At 55.6% G+C, this 24193-nt stretch overlaps 3 protein-coding genes across 3 annotated transcripts; 2 read left to right on the plus strand and 1 right to left on the minus strand.

Annotated features, from left to right (window-relative positions):
* Positions 1-10779, plus strand: ESAM (endothelial cell adhesion molecule). Its single transcript, XM_028477341.1, has 7 exons — positions 1-217; positions 6131-6327; positions 7368-7569; positions 7747-7902; positions 9174-9296; positions 9581-9707; positions 9932-10779. Exons 1-7 carry the CDS (start codon positions 148-150, stop codon positions 10245-10247), a joined length of 1191 nt encoding a protein of 396 aa, XP_028333142.1. The 5' UTR covers positions 1-147; the 3' UTR covers positions 10248-10779.
* A 763-nt stretch (positions 10780-11542) lies between these two features.
* VSIG2 (V-set and immunoglobulin domain containing 2) lies at positions 11543-16445 on the plus strand. The gene is made up of 7 exons (XM_007117928.3): positions 11543-11951; positions 12329-12492; positions 13090-13297; positions 14105-14263; positions 15227-15346; positions 15458-15602; positions 16313-16445. Exons 1-7 carry the CDS (start codon positions 11543-11545, stop codon positions 16443-16445), a joined length of 1338 nt encoding a protein of 445 aa, XP_007117990.3.
* Positions 16446-16768: 323 nt separating this feature from the next.
* Positions 16769-23886, minus strand: NRGN (neurogranin). Its single transcript, XM_007117929.3, has 4 exons — positions 23730-23886; positions 18195-18421; positions 17964-17981; positions 16769-17557 (listed from the first exon to the last, which is right to left on the minus strand). The coding sequence occupies exons 1-2, from the start codon at positions 23742-23744 to the stop codon at positions 18200-18202; spliced, it is 237 nt and encodes a 78-aa protein (XP_007117991.1). The 5' UTR covers positions 23745-23886; the 3' UTR covers positions 16769-17557; positions 17964-17981; positions 18195-18199.
* Between the last annotated feature and the right edge of the window lie 307 nt (positions 23887-24193).

Raw genomic sequence — 24193 nt, forward strand, 5'->3', positions numbered from 1 at the left:
CACAGGCACGCAGACTCTGGCCAGGGCCGCCCTTGGTGTCGGTGGCCCGGTTCCCGCCTCCGCTCCGGCTGTCGTGCGGCCCCAGCACCTGTCGCTTGGCGTGTCCCGGAGCCGGCGCCCCTGACTCCGTCGGGGCCAGGGAAGGCCATGGTTTCCCTGCCCAGGTCCCCTGCGACTAGCTTGCTGCGGTTTTTGTTCCTGGGGCTGACTACTCTCGGTGAGTGAAACCCTGGACCTGGAGGGGACGTGAGATGGGAGAGATGGCGTGAATTCGACCCTGAGGGAGGTGGTGTTGAGCACTGATGAGGAACTGGGTGGGACAGGACTCCCGTCTCTGACTCTTTCCCTCCCCGCCCTTATACTTCCCCCCACGAAGGGCATCACTTGTTTCCCCGCTGTGTCGGGGAACAGCTCCCACTTTGGGTGCGGTGTGTTTGTGGTCGGGGAGAGGGTTAGGGTACCGCCTGGGGTGAGTTGTTGGAACCATTCCTCACCCCCACTCCCCACCTCCACCCAAGCAGAGCCGGATGAGCTGAGCTGCTGGATGAGACACTGGCTAAAGAGCTTAAAGACTTAACTCCAGCCCCCCTCCCGACCCCCACCCCGCCACAAACTGATGTGCAAGAGCCCCTGGGGAATTCCCTGGTTCCCGGGCTTGACACAAGCACTTCACCTCAATTCCCCAGCCCAGATCCTCCCCCTTGCCCCCTCCTCCTGCTTCCTGCCCTGGGAATCAAGGGAGGTGCCCCCAAAGCACGACCGTGAGGTCATCTGGGACACAGGAAATGGAGGAGGGCTTTGAATGCCTAGAGGAGCAGAACTGTGACCCCCCCCCAAGAGGTCCACCACCCCCATTGGCTCCCAGAGCCAAAGGGACAAAGGAAATAGAGAAGAGGGCCTTTGAGTCAGAGAGGAAGGGCCCCTCCTTGGAGCAAGTGCTTGAGGAGTGTTTGAAGGCCTCCAGGAGCTGGGGTGGCCCAGTGCAATATCTGGGAGAAAAGGACCCACAGGAACTAAGCTCATTATAAGCTGTTTCACATGCTGCCTCCCAGGCTTTCTTGCCATCTTTCTTCAAGGATCCCAAATGAGGGTGAAGGGTGGGTTTGTCCAGGTCAGCTTTAACTCCTCATTTCTCTCAGGTTGGAAGTCACCAGGGCAAGTAAGGCTTGGAAAGATGTAGAGTGAAATTCAACCACAGTGATGGGGTCCACCTAACTTTTACCCGTGTCTCCTTTAGCCCAGTCTGTGCTGCAAGGGTGTTGGGGCAGGAAGTATTAGGGTCCCCAGACAAAGTGGGGCTCAAGACCAGACCACCAGCCCCTCTAGGCTTGGTGGGGCTGCTCCAGGATCCCTTGACTTCTCAGGCCCCCTGTCCCAGCTTCAACATCAACACCTCTTTCCCTTCTGCATTCTGCCCCCAGCTTCCCCATCCCCCTTCCTTCTGGGGATCTCTGAAGAAAGGGAGAAAAATTCAAGTTAGCGTCCAGGACGTCATCGGCAGCTCTCCTGCAACCCGTCCTCTTTCTATCCTAACTCTGAGCCTCAGATTTCATACTGAAGACCTAGGCTTCAGCATCCCTACCCGGCCACCCCCGGGGGGCCACTTGAGGGTTAAATGGCCCTCGGGATGGTCAGCGCTTTGGGTGGCAAAGGCTCTATTGGGCTCTGCCCGACAGGGTTCTCCGCCGAGGCCCTTCTGTTCCCTCGCTCCTCGGTGGCTCAGCGATGCTGCCCCTGGGGCGTGAGAAGCCCGCGGGGGGAGTTTCTCAGAGAAAGAGGGAGACTAAAAATAGTAGCCCTGGGGAGCAGGCCCATTTTCCTTCTCCTGCGCTCTAGCCTGCTCCACACTCTGGTCTGGCGGGGGCCAGAAGGGTCCCTTTCCTGGGCTGCTCCCTTCACTCAGACCCAACCACCCCTTTTGCCTCTCCCTGTGGCACCTGGGAGCAAAAAGGGCCGAAGAGTTGAGGGGCTTCTGCTCCAGCGGACACCCCGGACCAGGGCAGCGAAGCCTGGGGCCCTCTCCAGCTCCTAGCTGGCCTTTGCCCAGACCCCAGTGTGTCCGCATTACTATTGATTTACCACCCCTCTACCTTTGGCAGAGTGACCTCGTAAATGCAGGACCTGAGGGAGGTCGCTGGGGGCCTAGGGAGGAGGTGGCTCTCCCCTCTCCCGGGACCGCGGCCGCTTTCCGGCTGGAACTGTGTCTGGCCGCTGGGAGAGAGCTGCAGAAAGGCTGGGCCAGAGCTTGCACCACCCGTAGGCCTCTCCGCGTCCCAGCTGGCGGGCTGGTCCTGAGTGGGTGTCAGGCTCCTTGAGGCTGAGGTTGTTTTTGCCTGCAGAGCCTCCGGTCCAGCGGCGCCCTGCTCATTGTCTTCTGGCTTATCACCGGGCACAAGTTTCCTGCTTGGCCCACAGGGACCTGCCAGGAAATGGGGAGGGGGGTGCTAAGAAGGCCAAGGAATCGGGCTGGGGGTTCTGTAAAGACACGCAGCCAGGAAGCCATGGGGGTGGTATGCATCCTGGCCGGATCCACTCCCGGGCCCTTAGAGGCCTTCAGCTGGCCTGTAGCAGGGTGGAAAGCCAGACCCGTGCGCGGCCGCTGTCCTAGCGGTGGCCCCCTGATCACCACGCGGAGGTGGCATCTCAGACTCCAGGGCAGAGTGTTGAGGCCGAGGACTCAGGGCCTCAGTGAGAGCAGGGCGTAGGACTAGGGCAGCCAACATCCTCAGGCCTGGCCACGGACAAGCCCAAGCTTATTCCCCCAAAGGGCTTTTGGCTGCTCCGTTGCCTCTCCAAAGGGCAATAAGTGAGTGTTGCTGGGCGCCATGATGCAAGCTTTGATTCGACAGCCCCCTCCTTGAAACCAACACCCCAGGCCACCTCCTGAAGGTCAGTCACAGGCTGAGGCAAGCTCTGTACTCGATTGCTTTGTACTTGATTGTCAGGGGACCTTCATTCTCCTCTAGCTCTGCCAGGATTCCCTGCCCAGATCCCCTGGGCCCCAAAAGGGCCCTTGGGAGCTTTCCTGGGGAAGCCCACGTGTGGGAACCCAGTGGGAGGCCGGGCAGCACGGGCAGTCACTGGGCCGGGTTGGGCGCTGGGCCACTCCGGTTTCCCTGGCTCGGAGTAGTTCAGAAGGAGCCGCGGAGTTAATCGGTAACCGATTAACCCTCCCACCCCCCTCCGCCCATCTGGCTGAGAACGCAGGAGATGGGACCGCTGTTGATCCTGACCAGCGTCTTTCCACCCAGGAAAATTGGGGGAGCAAGTGGCCCACGTAGAGTGTAGATTAAAAGTATTAACTCTTCCCTTCCTCTTGGATGTCTTTCCCTTCTCGCTGGAAATCTCCCCTCCTCCTCTTGGTGCGCGGAAATCTGTGTCTCTGGTTACCAATAAATGCGTAGACACGGGTCCCTATCCCCGCTGCAGGCCAGCGGGCTGCGGTTGGGGAGAAGAAGCTCTGATGAAACTGACAATGGGATCCCAGGCCAGCGGGCCCAGGGCAGTCTTCGAGGCCTACGGTGGCGGGCGAGGTTCGTCCTCTCCTGCCGCCGCGTTGAGCTGGGTCCTCGGGCTCCGCGCTCACCCTCCTCGCTCTCATCCCCAGCGTCCCCCTCGCGGGCCCAAGTGGAGCTGCACGTGCCCGCCGGCCTCACCAAGTTGCGGGCGGTAGAGGGGGCTGAAGTGGTGCTCCCGGCGTGGTACACCCTGCGCGGGGAGGTGTCTTCGACCAAGCCCAAGCCTTGGGAGGTGCCCACCGTGATCGGCTGAAGTGGTGCTCCCGGCGTGGTACACCCTGCGCGGGGAGGTGTCTTCGACCAAGCCCAAGCCTTGGGAGGTGCCCACCGTGATCTGGTTCTTACTGGAAGGGACGAATATGAATATGAGCCAGGTGAGGGAAATCTTCTCGTAGAACTACACAGTATAAATATTTCACCAGAATATCTGGGACATGACCTGTTCCAAATTAATGATGTTTCTGGAGTTTTGATACCTTAAGTCTAAAGTAGCACAATGATCTCTCAACTTGATCTCACCTCATTCTCTTCCATTCCTCTTTTATCTAACTGCAGGTTCTGGCCCATTAGTACGTTGGGCAGTCAATTTTAATGAGTTGTGGGCACCTTTCTAAACACCCCAAGTGGGAGATGAAGAGACAGCGCCCAGGGGAACAGGACCTGTTCTGGTGCAGAGCACCCGGGGCGGTGAGACGGTAGCTAGAGACACAGGGGTGAATGGAGAGCTGGTAGAGGTTAGAGGGGGTGGTGCAGGTGAGGGGCATTTGAAGACCCCCAGTTTGGGGGAGGGGGACTAGCTGAGCCCTGGGCACAAAGCAGACAAGTAATAATGGGGAGGTGTTACGCCCGCCCACCAGGTGTTGGCGCACATCAGTGGGGTCACATCAAGCAAACCTGGAGCATCTCTGGTCTACCCCATGCCCTCCCGGAATGTGTCACTGCGGCTGCAGGGCCTCCAGGAGAAAGACTCCGGACCCTACCTCTGTTCTGTGAACTTGCAAGACAGTCAAGGCACTGTTCGAGGTCACAGCAGCAAGACTTTAGAACTCAATGTGCTGGGTAAGTGAGAGGCACCCATGGGAGGTCGGGGCAGGTCTCTCCCCCAAACGACTGAGTGTGAAGGTTGGGGGAGGGGCAAACAGAGTGACGGGGGATCCTGTCACTCTGTGTGGGAGCGGGGGAGGGGGAGCCGCTGGCCCCCGGATGTGAGTTTTTAACCTGTCTCCCCTCCCCCAGTTCCTCCAGCTCCTCCATCCTGCCGCCTCCGGGGCGTGCCCCACGTGGGGACCAACGTGACCCTGAGCTGCCAGTCCCCAAGGAGTAAGCCCGCTGCCCAATACCAGTGGGTGCGGTCGCCCCCATCCTCCCAGGTCTTCTTTGCACCTGTTTTAGGTGAGGGACCTTCTGGAGACACTGAGAGTGCGGCTGGGGTAGAGGAAAGATGACGTACCAGAGGGGCTGGGGTGCCAGGGGAGGCAATGCTGAAAAGCACTGTCAGCGGGGGAGGAGGGGCGGGTATGCATCCTGGCCGGATCCACTCCCGGGCCCTTAGAGGCCTTCAGCTGGCCTGTAGCAGGGTGGAAAGCCAGACCCGTGCGCGGCCGCTGTCCTAGCGGTGGCCCCCTGATCACCACGCGGAGGTGGCATCTCAGACTCCAGGGCAGAGTGTTGAGGCCGAGGACTCAGGGCCTCAGTGAGAGCAGGGCGTAGGACTAGGGCAGCCAACATCCTCAGGCCTGGCCACGGACAAGCCCAAGCTTATTCCCCCAAAGGGCTTTTGGCTGCTCCGTTGCCTCTCCAAAGGGCAATAAGTGAGTGTTGCTGGGCGCCATGATGCAAGCTTTGATTCGACAGCCCCCTCCTTGAAACCAACACCCCAGGCCACCTCCTGAAGGTCAGTCACAGGCTGAGGCAAGCTCTGTACTCGATTGCTTTGTACTTGATTGTCAGGGGACCTTCATTCTCCTCTAGCTCTGCCAGGATTCCCTGCCCAGATCCCCTGGGCCCCAAAAGGGCCCTTGGGAGCTTTCCTGGGGAAGCCCACGTGTGGGAACCCAGTGGGAGGCCGGGCAGCACGGGCAGTCACTGGGCCGGGTTGGGCGCTGGGCCACTCCGGTTTCCCTGGCTCGGAGTAGTTCAGAAGGAGCCGCGGAGTTAATCGGTAACCGATTAACCCTCCCACCCCCCTCCGCCCATCTGGCTGAGAACGCAGGAGATGGGACCGCTGTTGATCCTGACCAGCGTCTTTCCACCCAGGAAAATTGGGGGAGCAAGTGGCCCACGTAGAGTGTAGATTAAAAGTATTAACTCTTCCCTTCCTCTTGGATGTCTTTCCCTTCTCGCTGGAAATCTCCCCTCCTCCTCTTGGTGCGCGGAAATCTGTGTCTCTGGTTACCAATAAATGCGTAGACACGGGTCCCTATCCCCGCTGCAGGCCAGCGGGCTGCGGTTGGGGAGAAGAAGCTCTGATGAAACTGACAATGGGATCCCAGGCCAGCGGGCCCAGGGCAGTCTTCGAGGCCTACGGTGGCGGGCGAGGTTCGTCCTCTCCTGCCGCCGCGTTGAGCTGGGTCCTCGGGCTCCGCGCTCACCCTCCTCGCTCTCATCCCCAGCGTCCCCCTCGCGGGCCCAAGTGGAGCTGCACGTGCCCGCCGGCCTCACCAAGTTGCGGGCGGTAGAGGGGGCTGAAGTGGTGCTCCCGGCGTGGTACACCCTGCGCGGGGAGGTGTCTTCGACCAAGCCCAAGCCTTGGGAGGTGCCCACCGTGATCTGGTTCTTACTGGAAGGGACGAATATGAATATGAGCCAGGTGAGGGAAATCTCGGCCAGAGGCTAGCTACGCCGGAGGTGGGGCGGGGCCGCGGGCGGGGTGGGGAGCAGGGAAGAGCTGGCAACGGCGGGAGGGGTGGCCAGGGGATGGCTGACTCAAAGGAGTGTCAGGGAAAAGCAAGGTCCACCTCACCGGTTCAATTTTTGTTTTGATCTTGGAGGCTTCCCCGAAGAATCCTCTTTTTCCCAGGTTTCCCTAGAAATCCAGCACACCAACCACTGACAAGTGGAGAGGCATTTTACGTTGCCGGGCAAGGGGGAAAGTGAGGATTGAGGGTACAGGAAACAGGAAGGGTTAGGGCACGTATCACACAACTTTTAAAAGTTGAGCATCTTCCTGTTTTCACATCATCTGTGCTTTGGACATTGTCACAGGCCGCTTCTCTTTCCAAATGATTATCTGTCCTGCTGCTCCCATATAACCTCCTTGAGAGGCAAGGGTACATGTCCTCCTACAATCTCTCACCTATCTTCCTTCCTGACATCAGACGAAGACTCAGAGGCAAATTTACCCAGAAGCCAAGGAAACGTCATTTTCAGAGCTCCTTATTTGCCGGGCTCCTTGCAAGGTCCTAGAAAGTGTGTTCAGGTGGTCATTTGATAAGTAGGGGGTATGTATGAAAGGAACTTAGATTGCAGGGGTAGGGGCTGGGGATCTTCAAGAAAAAGAAAATTTAAAAAGCTATTTTTTCTCTTGGCTCTACCCCTGCAGTCTAAGTTTCTTTCATACATTTCCCCCTATTTACATTATCCCTCAACCATTTTACCACTTTCTAAACACCCCAAGTGGGAGATGAAGAGACAGCGCCCAGGGGAACAGGACCTGTTCTGGTGCAGAGCACCCGGGGCGGTGAGACGGTAGCTAGAGACACAGGGGTGAATGGAGAGCTGGTAGAGGTTAGAGGGGGTGGTGCAGGTGAGGGGCATTTGAAGACCCCCAGTTTGGGGGAGGGGGACTAGCTGAGCCCTGGGCACAAAGCAGACAAGTAATAATGGGGAGGTGTTACGCCCGCCCACCAGGTGTTGGCGCACATCAGTGGGGTCACATCAAGCAAACCTGGAGCATCTCTGGTCTACCCCATGCCCTCCCGGAATGTGTCACTGCGGCTGCAGGGCCTCCAGGAGAAAGACTCCGGACCCTACCTCTGTTCTGTGAACTTGCAAGACAGTCAAGGCACTGTTCGAGGTCACAGCAGCAAGACTTTAGAACTCAATGTGCTGGGTAAGTGAGAGGCACCCATGGGAGGTCGGGGCAGGTCTCTCCCCCAAACGACTGAGTGTGAAGGTTGGGGGAGGGGCAAACAGAGTGACGGGGGATCCTGTCACTCTGTGTGGGAGCGGGGGAGGGGGAGCCGCTGGCCCCCGGATGTGAGTTTTTAACCTGTCTCCCCTCCCCCAGTTCCTCCAGCTCCTCCATCCTGCCGCCTCCGGGGCGTGCCCCACGTGGGGACCAACGTGACCCTGAGCTGCCAGTCCCCAAGGAGTAAGCCCGCTGCCCAATACCAGTGGGTGCGGTCGCCCCCATCCTCCCAGGTCTTCTTTGCACCTGTTTTAGGTGAGGGACCTTCTGGAGACACTGAGAGTGCGGCTGGGGTAGAGGAAAGATGACGTACCAGAGGGGCTGGGGTGCCAGGGGAGGCAATGCTGAAAAGCACTGTCAGCGGGGGAGGAGGAGGGTGTGGGGAGGGGCTGGAGAAAGAGGCCCTGCCAGGTGCAGGCACGTGCTGCAGATTTACATTACTCAAGAGGCTCTGGGGCTAGAAGATCTGCGTTCACTAGGTATGTGACTTTGTGCCTCTGTTTCCTCATCTGTAAGATGGCGATATCAATAGCCCTGATTTGAACACACCAGCTATAAAAAACATTTGGGGGCAATTGGAACTTTGTTTTTTTTTTCAATTTGACTGAGATAATCGATGGAACAATTGTAATATGGAGTACTAGGTGCTCTTGGAGAATTAGTCTTAATTTATCAGGTGTGGTAATGGTATTGTGGTTGTGTAGGATACTGTCCTTCCTTATTTTTGGAGTTTCATGCTGAAGTATTTACTTTAAAATGTCTCAGAAAAAAGAGAAAGAGAAATGAAATAAGTAAGTATAGCAAAATGTTAGCAACTGTTGAATCTAGGTTGTGGGTATATGGATTTTTATTTCGTCCCTCTTTCTACTTTTTATTTGACCATTTTTATAATAAAAGTTTTAAAATTATTTTTACATAGAGCTTACCTCATAGGTTTGTTGTGAAACTTTTCTAAGTTAGTACATGTAAAGAACTTAGTCTTTGGTGCAGAGTAAGCAGCCAATAAACTTTAACTGTTAAAATCATTAGATTATTTCATATATTCCTTTCAACACAATCAAGTAGGTCGTATTACCCCATTTTACAGATGAAGAAATTGGGACCCAGAGATAGCAGGTAACTTTCTTAAAGTCAATTGACCAGTCTTCCCAAGGAGAAGACTGGTCAAATCTGGATCCTAGGTTTTCTAATTCCTCGCTCAATGTCCTTTCTCTCTCACTCTCTGCCATTCAGAAATAAAAGTAAAAATTGGATTTTGGCTGTTCTGGGCATCACTTCCTCTTTAGCCTCCTTTCAGATATCACTTGGGGACACTGAGCGGTGGAAATGGCGAGGGGTATTGAGCTAGCAGTTAGGCAACTGGGAGCAGAACCCAGCACACTGGCTGTCACACCTTTCCCTTCCCTCAGGGAACGGATAGCCAGGGAGTCTCTCCCAGAGAGTCAAAGAGGACATTCCAGAGGAGGGGCAGGATGTTTTTTGTGGGAAAGAGGATCCCTGGACTGACTGCTAAATTGTGTCCACAGATGCCATCCATGGGTCTTTAAACCTCAAAAACCTTTCCACTTCCATGTCTGGAGTGTATATCTGCAAGGCCCACAATGAGGTGGGCAGTGCCCAGTGCAATGTGACCCTGAAAGTGAGCACAGGTCAGTGAGGGGTAAGTGTGGTTAGGGAGAAGATTGGTCAATGGGGGGTGGGGTGGGTTTGCAAGAGAGGGGAGGAGGCCTTTCATTATAACCGGACAAAGGAGCTTGTCTTGGTCATATGTTCATGCAGGTGCTTGGTCAGTGACCACTTTCTTCTTGATAGTCACCTTCTTCTTAACAAAGAGAGAAAACGTGTAGGGTGGTGGTAGGGCAGTGGGGCAGTGGGGTTGGAAAGGGCCAGGGAATAAGCTGAGAGTCCCCCTCTGACGGCAAGGTTTTTCCAGGGCCTGAGGCTACGGTGGTTGCTGGAGCTGTCGTGGGCACCATGGTTGGATTGGGGCTCCTGGTTGGGCTGGTCTTGTTGTACCAGCGCCGGGGCAAGGCTCTAGAGGAGCCGGCCAACGATATCAAGTAAGTGTCCCTGGTCTCTGCCAAGATGAGGGCTCTCCTTGGGAATTCGGGCAGCTCTCATCTAACGGAAGGTTGGGCGGTGGCTGAACCATCCTTCCTGTGGGCAGATTTTAAGTGAGAGGAGAGGTGAAGAAGAGGGGAGATGAGAGTAAGACAAAGCACGTGGAAACTCTCCCCCTTCCCCTTTCCGGCTTCTGACCTCTTATCGCTTCTTTGATGACTAGGGAGGACGCCATCGCTCCCCGGACCCTGCCCTGGCCCAAGGGCTCAGACACAATCTCCAAGAATGGGACCCTCTCCTCTGTTACCTCGGCACGAGCCCTTCGGCCACCCCAAGGCCCTCCCAGGCCTGGTGCATTGAGCCCCACACCCAGCCTCTCCAGTCAGGTCCTGCCCTCACCAAGGCTGCCCAGAACAGATGGGGCCCACCCTCAGCCAATATCTCCCAGCCCTGGGGGGGTCTCTTCCTCTGCTCTGAGCCGCATGGGTGCCGTCCCTGTGATGGTGCCCGCCCAGAGTCAGGCTGGGTCTCTGGTGTGATGGCCCAGCCACTCGCTGGCTGAGCATCTGGCTTCTCTCCTTCCTACAGGGGTCACCCCTAGCACAGAGGCCTGAGCCTTGGGAGGGTGGCCGCCTTCCACACCTCTGGTCCTCTGCTCCCACCTTTCTTTACTATGGGAAAACTGAGTCTCAGTTAAGACCCAAACTTCCAGGAGGTAGAAGAAGAGGACGTGGACCTAGGATTAGGAAGGCCCCACCCTGGGCTCTCTGTAAGACTGCAGTGGCATGCTGCTGAGATTGCTACCTCTGCCTCTCTCCCCCGTCCCCCAGGGCCTGGTAGGGACCGCCAGTCAACCAGTCCTCCAGGCCCCCTTGGTCTGTACCCTGTCCCACCTAACCTCATCCTTCACTCCCCCTCCAGCTCCCCGTGTCAATATAACCTGTCCCGCTGGTTTTGTTGGGTTTTGTTGGGGCAGGGGATAAGGAAGATATTTTTTATACTAACTTGAAATGCATGGTTTTGTTTTTATTTTGCAAACTTCAATAAAGATACATTGTGTTTGTGTGGAAAGTGAGAGTCAAATCACCTTTTCAAACTTGGAATTCCCAGGAGAAGCTGAGTCTCAGGATGATGCAAAAAGGACCTGCCCAGGCGGTGGACCCAGAAGGGCTTCTCCGCACAGCCTCCAGCTTGGCTTACTGGCTCGGGATAGCTCTTCTAGAGTCTTTAAAAGGGTCGTTTGCTGTCAGGCAGTGGTGGAGAGGCACAAAGAGCCTGGGGCTGGGAGACCCTCACTCACTTTGAGCAGCAAGGGGATAAAATTGGTGACTTTCTGCTGGAGCTTGAGCGCTCACGGCTCAGGTGTGTGTGCCCTTAATCCCGTTTCCTCCTCAAGAGCAGGGGGAAGAACCTGACTCCTGCTCCTCTCCCAGACCACGGAATCCTTACCCGTCTTCTTGCCCGTCCAGCAGTGATCCCCCTCGTACTGGGGGAGAGCCAGGCACAGGATGTGGTGGCGGTGTGTCCACCCCAGTCCTGCCACACCTTTTCCTACCAAGGGTAGGGGCTCCTCCAGATCTCAGTTTCTCTGCCCATGAAATGGGGTGGCTCTGGGAGGGGGGAGGGCTTGTAGTTTCCATGGAGACTCCTGCCTCAGCAAGTGGTGATAAAGGTGCCCAAGAAGGGATCTCAGAGGAGTAACTTGGAAGAGGGGCTGAGGGTCTCAGAAGGAACCAGACTCTGAAGGGGGTGGTAGGGCCTTGGCCTGGGGCTCGAGCTCGCAGTGTGAGACCCCAAAGTGGTGACGGCATTTGCCAGCTCCCAGGTTATCAGAATGCCTCCCTCTCCCTCCTGGGTCCCTCTTTCCCTACAGAGCACCAGTTCTGATCCCTCTCCTGCCCTGAGGTGCCCACCCCAGGCCCAGCCCTTTCCCCAGGGCCTGACTGCTTCAGAGATTGGGGGGAAGGGGACAAAAGAAGGGAGGAGGGCTAGAATGATTCTTGTACTGGGGCCTGCAGGAGGGAGGAGCGCTTCCTTGCCTGAGGGCCAGGCCTCTCCCCTTGTTTGCTCTGAGATAGCCAGTCTCGCTGGGGCCTGGCACCAGGAGGCTGCCCTGTGGGCACTCGCTACCTTCTCCCAGAGCCAGACACCCAGACGGACCAAGAGCCGGCAGGACGCGGCCATGGCCTGGCTCCAGGGGCCCTTCCTCTGCGGGGCCCTGCTGGGCTGGGTCTGCTTGAGCGGTGAGGAGGGGGCCAGCGGACGGCGGTGGGAGGGGGCGGGGGCAGAGGCCGGGGAGAAGACGTCGAAGGCCCCTGGGAGGGTAGAGGACAGAGGAGGCCGCTGGGCCAGCAGACAAGTTGGCCCTCTCGGGAGGGTGTAACCACCACCCGACTTTTGTTTTCCTTTCCCCGACAAGCACACCCTCAGACCGGGCCCAGTCTTGGCCCTTTCAGGTCCTTTCACCCAAAAAGCCGGTGGCGTGTGGGCTCCTCCCTCCTGGAAACCTCAGGTTTCAGGAAGGGAGGGACGGAGCGGAGGGAGTTGAGCCCCAGGGGAAGAAGGGCACCCCGGCCGGGTCATCTGAGCGCTTCTCCCGCCGGCCTCTCGGCCACTCCAGCCCCCGGGCTGGCCGTGGAGGTGAAGGTGCCCACCGAGCCCCTGAGCGCGCCGGTGGGCAGGACAGCCGAGCTGACGTGCAGCTACAGCACGTCGGTGGGAGACAACTTCGCCCTGGAGTGGAGCTTCGTGCAGCCTGGGAGGCCCGTCTCCTCGTCCCAACCTGTGAGCTGAGGGCACCGTGCGGAATCGGGGGCCCTCCTGCCTTTGGCGGGCTTGGCCAGGAGAGGCAGGAACAGGGGACCCACCCAGCGATGAGGGCGAGGGGGTCGGAGAGGGCACATTTGTGGATCAGTATGCTTGGATGAAAAAGATCTTTCTAGATCTTCTTAGGAACGCAGTCTCCGTGAGGCTATATCACGCATACAGCCCTGTGTATCCAACCGTCTCCCCCAGAGTTCCTCCATGCAACCCCCGTACGTTAGTGCCACTCCAGTGTCAGTTCATAAACCCACCAAGGCTAAGCTGTTGTGATTAAAAGCAGGATAAAAATGCTGCCCCCTCCGGGAATATTTGCTTCCCCTCCCCGCCCCCCACCCCCCAGATTGAGAGCATGCTTAGCAGAAAGCAATGACTCTAGTTCATTCAGCACCTGGGAAGGGATGGTATTTGGCGACAGATAGACCTTCCCGGTTCTGGCTGCAGAGTATCAGCTTCCCTGGCTGCTATAAGGGAGGGGCTTCTAATACCCGCGCTGAGGAAGGACTACAGAGTTGACGCCAGGTGGCAAAAAGCACATATGTGTCTTCTGCTTCCCCCCAGATCCTGTACTTCACCAATGGCCAGCTGTATCCAACTGGTTCTAAGGCAGAGAGGGCCAGCCTGCTTCAGAACCCCCCCACAGGAGGAGTGGCCACGCTGAAACTGACCGATGTCCACCCCTCGGACACTGGAACCTACCTCTGCCATGTTAACAACCCGCCAGATTTCTACACCAATGGGTTGGGGTTAATCAACCTTACTGTGCTGGGTGAGGCAGGCTGGGGACGCACCAGCCACCCACATAACCTGAAAGATTGCACTGGCCCTGCTAAATCCTCCCCTATCCTGATTTCCAGCCCAAGGGCACAACTGCACTGGGGACCCCGAAGGAAAAGCCCCCTTCCCAAAGTCCTCCAATCCCACCCCTGCTCCACCCCCCCACAAAGAACGCCTCCTCCCTCAGTCGCTAGTGAGGGCTCGAGAGAAAGCCCTTCCCACAGATAGGGATCTGAGCCATGCCCCCAACAGCTCCATCTTTGGGGGAACCTCCCATTTGTAGCTAGGTTTCTGTCCCTCTCTAGGTCAGTAGCAGAGAGGGGGAGTGCCCATTAAAGGAAAAAGGGCCCCTATCACTAAGCACTAACTTTGTGTTCAGAGCACCCATCTCACCCCAAACTAGAGCCTGCTTGGAGATGAGCAAACAGAAGAAACTATTAAAGGGGCTGGAGATGTTTAGATGGAAAAGAGAAGACTTAGGAGGTGGTGTATGACAGCTACATTCAAATATCTGAAGGGCTGTCCTGGGGAGGAGAGATTTTTTTCATTTCTCTTTGTGGGCCCAGAGGGCTGGTATTGGGACCAGTTGGGATACTATACTAACACAGATTTTGGTTCAACATGAAGAAGAATTTTCTAACAATCAGAATTTCCAACAGTGGAAATCATTTCCCTGGGATGCGGTGGTATGTGAATAGAGGTGGACCGCTATGAGGTAGGAGGTATTGAAGCAGGAAACCTAGCACTTCATGGGGGTGGGGTTAGAAGATGGCTAAGGTACTTCCTGTGATTTTTGCAGTGCCCCCCAATAGCCCCTCGTGCAGTCAGAGTGGTCAAACCTCCGTGGGGGGCTCTGCTGCATTGAGATGCAGCTCTTCCGAGGGAGCCCCCAGGCCAGTGTACAACTGGATCCGCCTTGGATCTTCTCCTACACCACCTCCTGGCAGCATGGTGCAAGGTAAGGGCCCACGCCATCAAGGAAGAAGGGACTCAGAGTCTGGGCAAATCTGACCTCTAAATTCCACACACCCACAGTACAAGTTCCAAGCTTGCAGGTATGAGACACACTGCTATACCTTTCCCCTGCTTCCTCCTTGGCTCCCGTTATTGTTCCCTCCTGTCTTCCCGTACAGTCTGTGGCTGCGTGGTCCCTGAGGCATTACTCAATCTAAACGTACTTCTGATATCCTGGAAGAGAGTGGAAGGCAGGGGCATTCTATGATTCCCACTTGCCTATTTTGGGGGTCGGGATTCCTTTTAGATTTCTTGAGGGTCATGAATCATTTCCAGACTTCCTAGAGAGGAAGCCGAGGCAGACTAGCATGGACTGGCTTGAATCATTTAGCCAGTTTCTTCAAGGAACCATGTGACTGTCTAAGAGCCTTGGCTTCTCAGCCTCCTCATGCTGGCTCCAGTGCCCTGGTTCTCCTCCCAGCCCCAGCAAACCCCTTTATCAATCCATAGAGCCCCCCAGATCACCTCCCAATGTGTGCTCTTCCTTCTAAAGGGAAGGTAAGCAGCTTAGAAGAGCATTTGGGTCAGCTTAGAGCCACCCAGAGGGCACAGTTTCCAGCAATCAAGCCCTTTTCCCCCAACCAAGAACCTGACATCAGCCAGTAGACACCCCACCCCGATTCCATTGTGGTTTCTGAGCCCTTCATGTGTGTGCTGTCTCCCCCTTCCCTGAAAAGGCAGCTGTGTAGTGTGGGAAGAGCACAGAAGTTGCAGTGGTTTTGACACTTCCTCTCTGGGTCACCTTGGACAATTACTTTCCTTCTCTGAGCCAGTTTCCCCACTAATAGGATGAGGTTAGTCCCTTCCTGACAGGATTATTGTAAGGATGAAATGAAATATGCTTCTGTCATAGTATAGCTCACTGTGAGTTGAATGAGTGATGGAACACTTCCTCTTTACCCTCTAGATGAGGTGTCCGGCCGGCTCATTCTCACCAATCTCTCCCTGGCTTCCTCGGGCACCTACCGCTGTGTGGCCACCAACCAGATGGGCAGTGCATCCTGTGAGCTGACCCTCTCTGTGACTGGTAGGGGATGCTGGGCAAAGGCTGGGCTGGCAGGCCTGGGTTGGGCGTCTGCATGAAGCTCTCTGCGGCACCAAGGAAGGTCTGCAGCTCTGAGGATCCTGTGTCTCCTAGAGCCTTCCAAAGGCCGAGTGGCCGGGGCTGTGATCGGGGTGCTGCTGGGCCTGCTCTTCCTGTCAGTTGCTGTGTTCTGCCTGATAAGGTTCCAGAAAGACAGGAGGAAGAAGCCCAGGGAGACATACGGGGGGAGTGACCTACGGTGAGCAGGAGGGCTGAGGGCTGGTACCGAGTGGGAGGAAAGGGCTTGGGTTAAGAGTTGGTGACTTCAGCCCTCAAACTCTGACACCTTTAGCAGGGGTTTCAGGGCGTGGGGTGCCGCTCAGCCCTGGGCTTTTGTGGTAGGAGTAGCAGCACAGCCCGCGTAGTTGAGCGTGTGAGCGAAGTGTGCAGGGTGGAGGGCTTGGTTCATGAGCTGCCCTCACCCTCCTCACACTTAGAAGAATTTTTACTTTTCACTCTTTAAGGCCTTTTATATACATCGACAGGATGTGGAGGCCAGGAGTTGTTTGTCCTGAGCACTCAGCTGAGTTTAGTTCTTGTGTGGGGGGCAGTAAGGAAAGGTGAGGCAAAAGCCGCCTGTCATCAACTTTAGCTGTCAGTCTTGGGGTCCAGAATAGGGATCAGAGCAATATTTCTCCCAGTGTGGTCCTCAGATTACTCGAACAGAAGTCACCAGGAGCTTGTTAAACATTCAGATTCAAGCCACTTCCTATTCCTCCTGAAGCAGAATCTGTGTGTGTGTGTGTGTGTGTGTGTGTGTTGGGGGTGATGGGGCCTGAAATCTTCATTTCAGCCAAAGTTCCACCATGATTCCTATGCAGAGTGAAAATTAGAAGTCCCTGGGTTAGAGGATGATGGTGCTCTGAGGGATGCCTCCAGCCTTCACTAAGAATTGCCTATGTTTATCAGGGAGGATGCCACCGCACCTGGGATTTCTGAGCAAACTTCTGTGAGGGCCGATTCTAACAATGGGCTCCTGGAGAGGCCCCCATCTGCCAGCACTGTGACAACCACCAAGTCTAAGCTCCCTATGGTTATCTGATTTCTCTCCCGATCCCTGAGGGGGAATATCAAGAATTAAAGCCTTTGGGTACCATATTGTCTCCTTCTTTCTGCCGGTATAACAAATTCCTCTAGGCGGCCCAAAGAGTGTTACCCATAAGGGAAGGAGCGGGCTTGAAGTCCCAGAGGGGACGCTGTAGGCGGGAAGTCTGGCTGGTTCCGAAGGTACGTTCTAACCTAGGTTCCTCTCCTCCCTTCCCCCTTTTCACCTCCACTTTTTGGTTCGGTCAAAGGAGATTGTTCAAATTTCGAACGGTGGCCTTGTGCACCCAAACTCCCTCCCCCCTGGCACCCTCTGAACACTTGGACATTCCTCTTTATTGTTCACATTCCAACCCAGCACGGTCACATGCACACACGGAGATAAAAACCCTCCCGGCCACAGCCCCAGGAGCCCATGGGGGCGGGGCCAGCAGGAGCAGGGGCGGGGCCGCGGAAGACTCCTCCTACCGAGCCTCCCCCGCACTCGGCCTTTGCAGAAACAAGCAGAGAGCTGGAGAGGCGGCTCTCGGGGTGCGCTGGGGAGACGGGAGGGCAGATTACAGGCAGGTGTGGGGTTGGGGTGTGAAATGGGGACTTCCGATCACAGCAAGGGGTATCCGACACCATAAAAACCCTCCTCCCCTATCCAAAGTTCTGGGACTAAGCTGGGACGTGAACAGCGCAGAGAGGCACGGCGCCCCCTTTAGCTGCGCAGAGATCGAAAGGACTTTTTTTTTGGAGTGTTTTTGGGCAACGCTTAGGGCGCCCTCCGCAGAGCGTGAAGGGAAGCGCACCGAGGCTGCGGAGGCAGAGCAGCATGCTGGGTGCGGGGAGAGGTGGGCGAGAAGCTAAAGAAGGAAGATTTGGGAGCGCGGAGACTGAGGTTAGGGTCGGAAGGAAGGGCGAACGGGGACCATACTAGACTGGAGAACTAACTAAAAGGGCATGGCCTTAGTGAGTCCTCGACGGAGTCTGCCTCGGTGAGGGAGTCTCTGAGGACGCAGAGAGGGCTCCTGAAGCTGGCAGGTTGGTGGGAAGGAGTGGATCACAAACACGGCAGGGAAGTCTCGTCACTGCGAAGGGGACGTGGCATCCATCTCTCTTCGGGAACTGAGGAGAGAGAAGGTCTGAGCACCTGCCCTCTTCCCGTACTTCCTCTCCCCCCTCCTTCCTGAACCGGGAACCAGGGCGGGGAGCACCAGGGAGCCCCGGTCACCCGGAACTGCCCACCCGGAGTCACTGAGCTGAAATGAGCCCGCGGCCGGTACGTGTGAGACGCTGGGTGTTTATGGCCCCCGGCCGGGCTGGTCAAACGCGGGTGACTGGGTATCTGTGTCGGTCCAGGAGCGTCCCCGTTGCGGTCTCAGGCGTCTCCAAGTGTCAGAAAGCGTGCAGGCGCAGGTGCATTTTCCCCGGCTGGGAGGAGGTGAGGGCGGGCGGAGGGAAGGGCTGGGGGTTTGGGCCTTTCCTCCCGCTCAGGGGTCCCAGCCCGCTGCTTCGAGGTCGTATTCATTACCTTCGAAAATGCTCAGTTCTTCGGTCCGGGGCGGGGCAGCAGGCCGGGTGGAGAGAGAGAAACAGGTGAGCGCTCCAACCCGCGGCATCCTCAGCCTCCTCCCACCCACCTTGACTCCCCATCCTTGACTCCTGCCACACCCCTCTCCACCCCCCAGCCGCCCTTAGTCTTCCTTGCTCCTTCGGAGGAGGGGGTCCGGGGTCGGGAAGGAGAGCCTGCGGCCCGCCTCACCTGGCCTAGTCTCCGCTGGGGCCGCCGCCCGCGCCTCCCCGGGCGCCCCCAGCTCCGCCAGGACCCCCGGGGCCCGGGCCCTTCCGGCCGCGCTCTCCGCTCTTTATCTTCTTCCGCGCCATGTGGCCCCGGAAACTCGCCTGGATTTTGGCAGCAGCCGCGTTGGCACCCGGATCGTCCAGCGGGATGTCTAGAATGTCGTCGTCCGGCTTGGAGCAGGCGCTCTCCTGGGGGGCGGGGGGTCCTTGTGGGGTGACCGGGCCGAGGCCCCCCGAGGGTGGGGTAGGAGGAGAGTGTTGGGGGATTGAGACGAGGGTGACGCGGGAGTGGGAAGTGCAGAGAAGGGCTAAGGCAGGGCCTGTGTGTGTGTGTGTGTGTGTGTGTGTGTGTGTGTCTCTCCTGGGCAGCGGCAGGCAAAAAGGAAGGTTCAGGGTCAGGTGGACACAGTTGTGTTCCCAACTCAGGAAAGAGAAGTGCACGGTAGATGGGATACAAAGACAGCCGGGTAGCCCTGAGTGAGCGAAGGCCCCTTGCCAGCAGCTGAGTTAGGGGAGCTGCCCAGCTGACTGGAGGGTGGGTTTGGAGGAGCAAAGTAAACCACAGCAGGGACTCCTGGATGTGGCTGCCTTTCCCCCTGTCCTCAGAGGGTGCCTTCAGCTCAGAAGGGTCCCTTCTGAGTCCAGGATTCCCTGGGAGAGGGTTCAGAAGAATCAGCAGGCCAGTCCCTTCGCTGAGTAAAATCACACCAGAGCTCAAAGCTGGAATTAGGGTGAAGATGGGGCTTACCCCTCAGCGACGCAGCCTCCCTCCACCCCGGGCTAGAGGCCAGAGACTGTTTTCCCATTGCCTCTCCATTTTGCACTGCTCCTCAGGATGTACTCAAACACAGAAGAGAGGAGATGGTCTGGAAGAAGCTACAGGGAAAAGGCTTCACTCCAAAAAAGGACAAAAGGAAAACAGCAGGAGCAAGAAGCCCTTTCCTGATGTGCTCAAGAGAAAGAAAAGAATTATGACAATAGCTACCATTTAAGCACTGCCCTTGTTCCCGGCACAGCATCACAGAGTTTTACAGATGTTATTTTATTTAGTCTTGGCAACAACTCTATGACGTACCTTTTATTGTTATCCCAGTTTACCCCTGATAAAACTGATTAGAGCGTTGAAACCATACCTGAGGTCATACAGGTAGTTATCAGTGGACCAAAGAGTCAATCCTTTGTATGTCAGAGTCCAGAGTATATTTTTAACCCCTACTCTGCAGGTAAGCAAAGGCAGTCAAGAAAAGGAACCAAGCTCTACCACTTGCTGACTGAGTGGTCTTGGGCAATTTTTCTAATCTTTTCCTAACTCAGTTCCTTCACCTGAAATCAGATAATAATATCTACCTCTGGGTTGTGGGGAAGAATAAACAATGTGATATGCAGAAAGCTTCTGGCACGATCTAGTTGGTCGATTAATGGTAGCTATTATGATTCCTTTAAATGACAGTGAGTTGATGTGAAAGAGCTGTTTTTGTAGGCTAAAGTGGTCATATAAAAACAATTTCATAGGGATCAACCTAAAAATAATGAGACCCACCCACAGGCTCCAGGTTTCTGTTTCTCCAGCAGCCTGCCCTAGCTGAGAATAGAAAGGGTTAGTGAATTGATGGGACTGATTTCAGAGGCGAGGCCCTGGAACGGAGAGGGCCTCAGCGCCCCCGCCCCCAGCCTGCTTCTTGCTTAGCGTCACTCACAGTGATGACGTGGGGTACAGGAAGCAGAGGGTACTGTGGACTTAGAAGGGCATTTCTTCTTTGAACTGACCCTCTGACTTCTAGGAATTTGCTTTTTTTTTGGCCTGAGGACTTCCACTACTTTCCCTGTGCTTTGCTTCTCCACAGAGGTCTCACGCAATAGTAGTAATTCAGTTCTATTCCTTTCCCCTCCCTCCATCCCCCGTCCGGTTCACAGAATTGGCATGGGTGTGCGTGGGGCCTCAGTGATCACTGCCCCAGCCCGGTCCTGTCCTAGGAGGCACAGATTTGCATCCCAAATGCCCTAAGGCCAGGTTTACAAATGGCTTCCTCTCATCATGTTTCCCAAGGCTGTCTTCATTTCCTGGGCTTCAGAGTTCCTCAGTTTGTGCTCAAGGTGTCCACAATTGATCTAACTTCGGTTAAAAGGAGTTATCAAGGGCCGGTGTGGTTGTGCAGGGGTCTGACACACTCTTTTTGTCTTTCCTGGGTCTAGTGCTCGCCCCCTGACATCTCATTCCCCATTTAGAAACAGAAACAACCCTTTCTGGATCCTTGATTCTCAGAGCTCAAGACTTTCTTGGGATGTCTCAGGGAATAGGGATGCTGCTTCTCAAAAGAGGACAATGATCAAGAAAACATTCCTGAGCCCCTCTCCTGGGCCAGCAGCTGTAGAGGTTCAGCGGAGGAAGGGGTACCTTCCCCCAAACATGCTAAGGCCCATCTGCGGTCACCACCCACCCCAGCTGGATCCAGGATGGAACAACAGGCAGAGCCACCCCCAGCACGCTGCTCCTCCCCGGGATCAGCCCCCTCTCCCTCCAGCTGAATTCTCAGGGCAGAGCTGGAGGGACAGTGAAAGGAATCCAGGAAGGGTCATGGTGCCTGGGTCGGTGCCTTCCAAAGCCAGGATCTGATGGTGTGTGCCTGAGAGCTCTGCATGAACTGGGGGGTTTGTAGGTGGGGGAGGGGGAGGTGGACAGTGGTGGGCAAAACACGAGCCATGGCTTCTGGTCCCAAATGGTCCCATCACTTCACCTCTGAGGGTCTCAATATCTTCAGGCACCACTAGAACTTGGCCTAGATGAATAAAGTCTCCTTCGGCTCCCAAATCCTAAAAGCTTTAAAAATGATCCCTGCCTACCGCTTGTTATATGCTGGGCCCTGTGTTAAGCGCTTTGCACACATTACCTCATTTAATTCCCATTTTACAGGTAAAGACACATCCTCAGAGACATTTTGTAACTTACCCAAGGTCACAGAGCTGACAAATAGTGATGGGATTCAGAAACCTGTGCTGTTAACCACTACCTCAGGGCAGGTAATTATTTCTATGAGTTCAGCTGGACCAAGTCAACTAGACTACGCCAAAAATGGGTCCAAAAAATGTTTCTTTGCCTTTTTATATTAAGTGAATTCAGGAAAGTCAGATATAAAGTCAGACTATGTAGATTGGCAACTGGTACATCTGAATCAACAGCTCTTGCTCTTAAAAAAAAAAAAAAAAGCGGATCTGTTTTCTTCTTCTCATTTCTGTTTGAGCCTCCTTACTAAAGGAGAAAGAAGAAAATAAAGCAGGACTAAGTGTTGCCCAAACACCAGGTTGGATGGTCAGCAAGGAGAGCCCCAGAATGGAAGGTGAAGAGGGACCGGTCCCCACCCCCCAGATGTGCTCTGCTCTCTATGCACATCCCAGCTGCTTCCCAGCACTGAGCCCAGCCCCCCACAGAATGGGGTTGGGTAGGAGGATGCTCAGTGCCAGCCCTGCCCCTACGCTCTGCCCCGTTACCTCTTCTTGGCCGCCACGCCACTCCTCCCCTCCCCCGGGCTGTCTCTTGCTCAGTTCTTTAGCCCTGCAGACCCAGGACAGGGCCTGAAAGGGGAAGGCTCCTGTGTAGAGAATGTGCTGGAGGAGGTGACCCAGGGTGCTGGACCACTGGGATAACTGTGCATTTGCCTCTTCTGTACTGTTTGGGTGGGCAGCTTCTCCTTTTTTTAGGGGACACTTATTCCAACCATGTCTCCCAATCCCTCAGTAGGGCCTTGTGGGCACCCAGGAGCATGGTCCAGGGCAGACCAGAGCCTACATGCAGGGACCCGACATCCTACTCTAATTAGTCCTGCAGGTACCAGGGGAGACAAGTTACATTCCTTCCCTGGCTTCTTGGAGTCTTTGCTCTCTCACCTCTTTCCACTGACCATTCTTCCTACCTTCCCTTCCCCATCATTCTTACCATCTTGGCAGTATTTCCTCTCCCTTACATGTGTATCCAGAACCCACCATCCATTTATTTTCTCTGTTTTGTAAAATACTGTTGGGAGTGAGGAGCCCAGGAACCTCCATTAAGAGCCCATTCCTCCTTTCACAACCAAAAACTGCTTCCTGGGGAATAACAAACAGAGGAGAAAGCCTGGAAGAAAATATGTTATTAGAGCTTTCTCCAGGGGGTGGGATTGTAGATGATTGATGTTTCTTTTTTATACTTTTCTTTAGTTTTTAAATTTTTCTGTTATGACCATATTACCTTTATAATGAGGAAATATAGTAAATATTTATAGGAGAGGTTAAATTACAGCTATTGGAATCAGACAAGGCTAGTGTCCCACCTCCACACTTAGAAGCAGTGCCTCCCTGGGCAAATCATTTAATCTTTCTAAACCTCAGTTTGCACATCTGTAAAATGGGAAAAATATCTACTTCACGGGGTTGTTGTGATGACTAAACATGGTAAGCATTCACAAATTGACAACTATTATTTGTATTAATAAGAGTTAAACATCATAACAACAACCACAACCACTTGTCCCTAAGTTCTTTCTGCCTCTTGGTACCCAGACATAGGGAAGTCTCACCTCTTCTAAACTGGTCTATTCTTTCCTTCCAAACCTCACTTTTTTTCCTTTTCTAAGCAGGCAAAGTCATAACCTCTTGTATCATTAGCTGGGTTGACCAAACGGCTGAGAATACAAGACTTTGGAGTAGGACTTTCTCCATATGTAGGGGCTAAAAAAAAAATAAATAAAAATATCAAATAAATGAACAAATAAATTGTATACATGCATGATCACTGCACTCCTCGACTGTGCCAGCAGCCTGGTCCTGTACCAGGCGCTTTCATACCAGAGTACTTTAACAGCAACCCGCTTTGGCATTAGGTCTCTGTGTGGGCGCTGACAAATTGCAGACGCTTCCTTCCCTCGCCAGCAGGGCTCTCTCGCGGTCACTTCACCCAGCCCCCTCCAGGGCTAGAAGGCGTTGGAGGTCTGGCCAATCCCTCCCCAGAACCACACGGACTAGGCTCTTCGCTACTAAGCTAACCAATAATAATTGACTATCTCACCCGGCGCCGTACAGGGCGCGAGGGTCAGGAGAGTCAACCTGTCAGCCCACCGACGGCGGCGGCAGTGGGATGGGGAATGGGGTGGGGGACGAAAGCCAGGGGAAAGGAGTCGCGGGAGCTTCGCTAGGCGACGGTTTCCAGCGTCTCTCTGGGGGAAGTTCCTCTTCTCGTCTAACCTGCATCTTCCCTGTTGCAGAGCCTTGCAGAGCTCCCAGACCAACCTAGACTGCCTGGCGGATGGGCGCCCAGACGCCCCCACGAGTTGGGGGACATTCTTCCTAGGGCTTTCAAGTCAGGCGGGCGCCTTCCACCACCCACCACCCACGTCTCAGCAGGCACCCTTATTGCTGCTAGGTCTTCTGCACCCACTTCCATCCCTCACTCGCCCTCCAGGGGCTTCTCGGGTGCCCCTTCCCCCAGGCCAAGCTGAGTGCCCGTCCCCCAGACCCTCTAACTTACGGTGCAGCAGTCCATGCTGGTGTTGGGGGCTCTTGGCTGGGACGGAGGCTGGCGCAGGGGGTCGGTGCGGTGCCGGGTGGGGACTCTGGGGCAGTGGGGAGGCAGCCGACCGGGGCCAAATCAGCCGCTCAGCTCTTGGGTCCTCTCTCCCGCGCTCGGCCCTGCGGGAGAAAGTAACCTGAGCCCTGCGGTCGAGAAGCCAATCAGGAGAAGCCTTCGGCAGGGTGGGCGGGGAGATTGGAGGGGGACCACGCCCCCTCTCGGCTCCCTCCGGCTCGCTCCCCCTCCTGCCCCAACCCCTCTGCCTACACACTTCCATCCATTCCTCCTACACACCCCATCCTCCCAAACTCACCGCCCCTGCTGCCGAGGCGGCAGACTGCCAGGCAGATGTATGCTGGCGCAGGCAGAAGGAGGACCCCGACATCCCGGGCACAAATACACCCGCATCTGTGCACAGCACC

Source organism: Physeter macrocephalus, chromosome 16 (assembly GCF_002837175.3).
Source record: "Physeter macrocephalus isolate SW-GA chromosome 16, ASM283717v5, whole genome shotgun sequence".
Lineage (NCBI taxonomy): Eukaryota > Metazoa > Chordata > Mammalia > Artiodactyla > Physeteridae > Physeter > Physeter macrocephalus.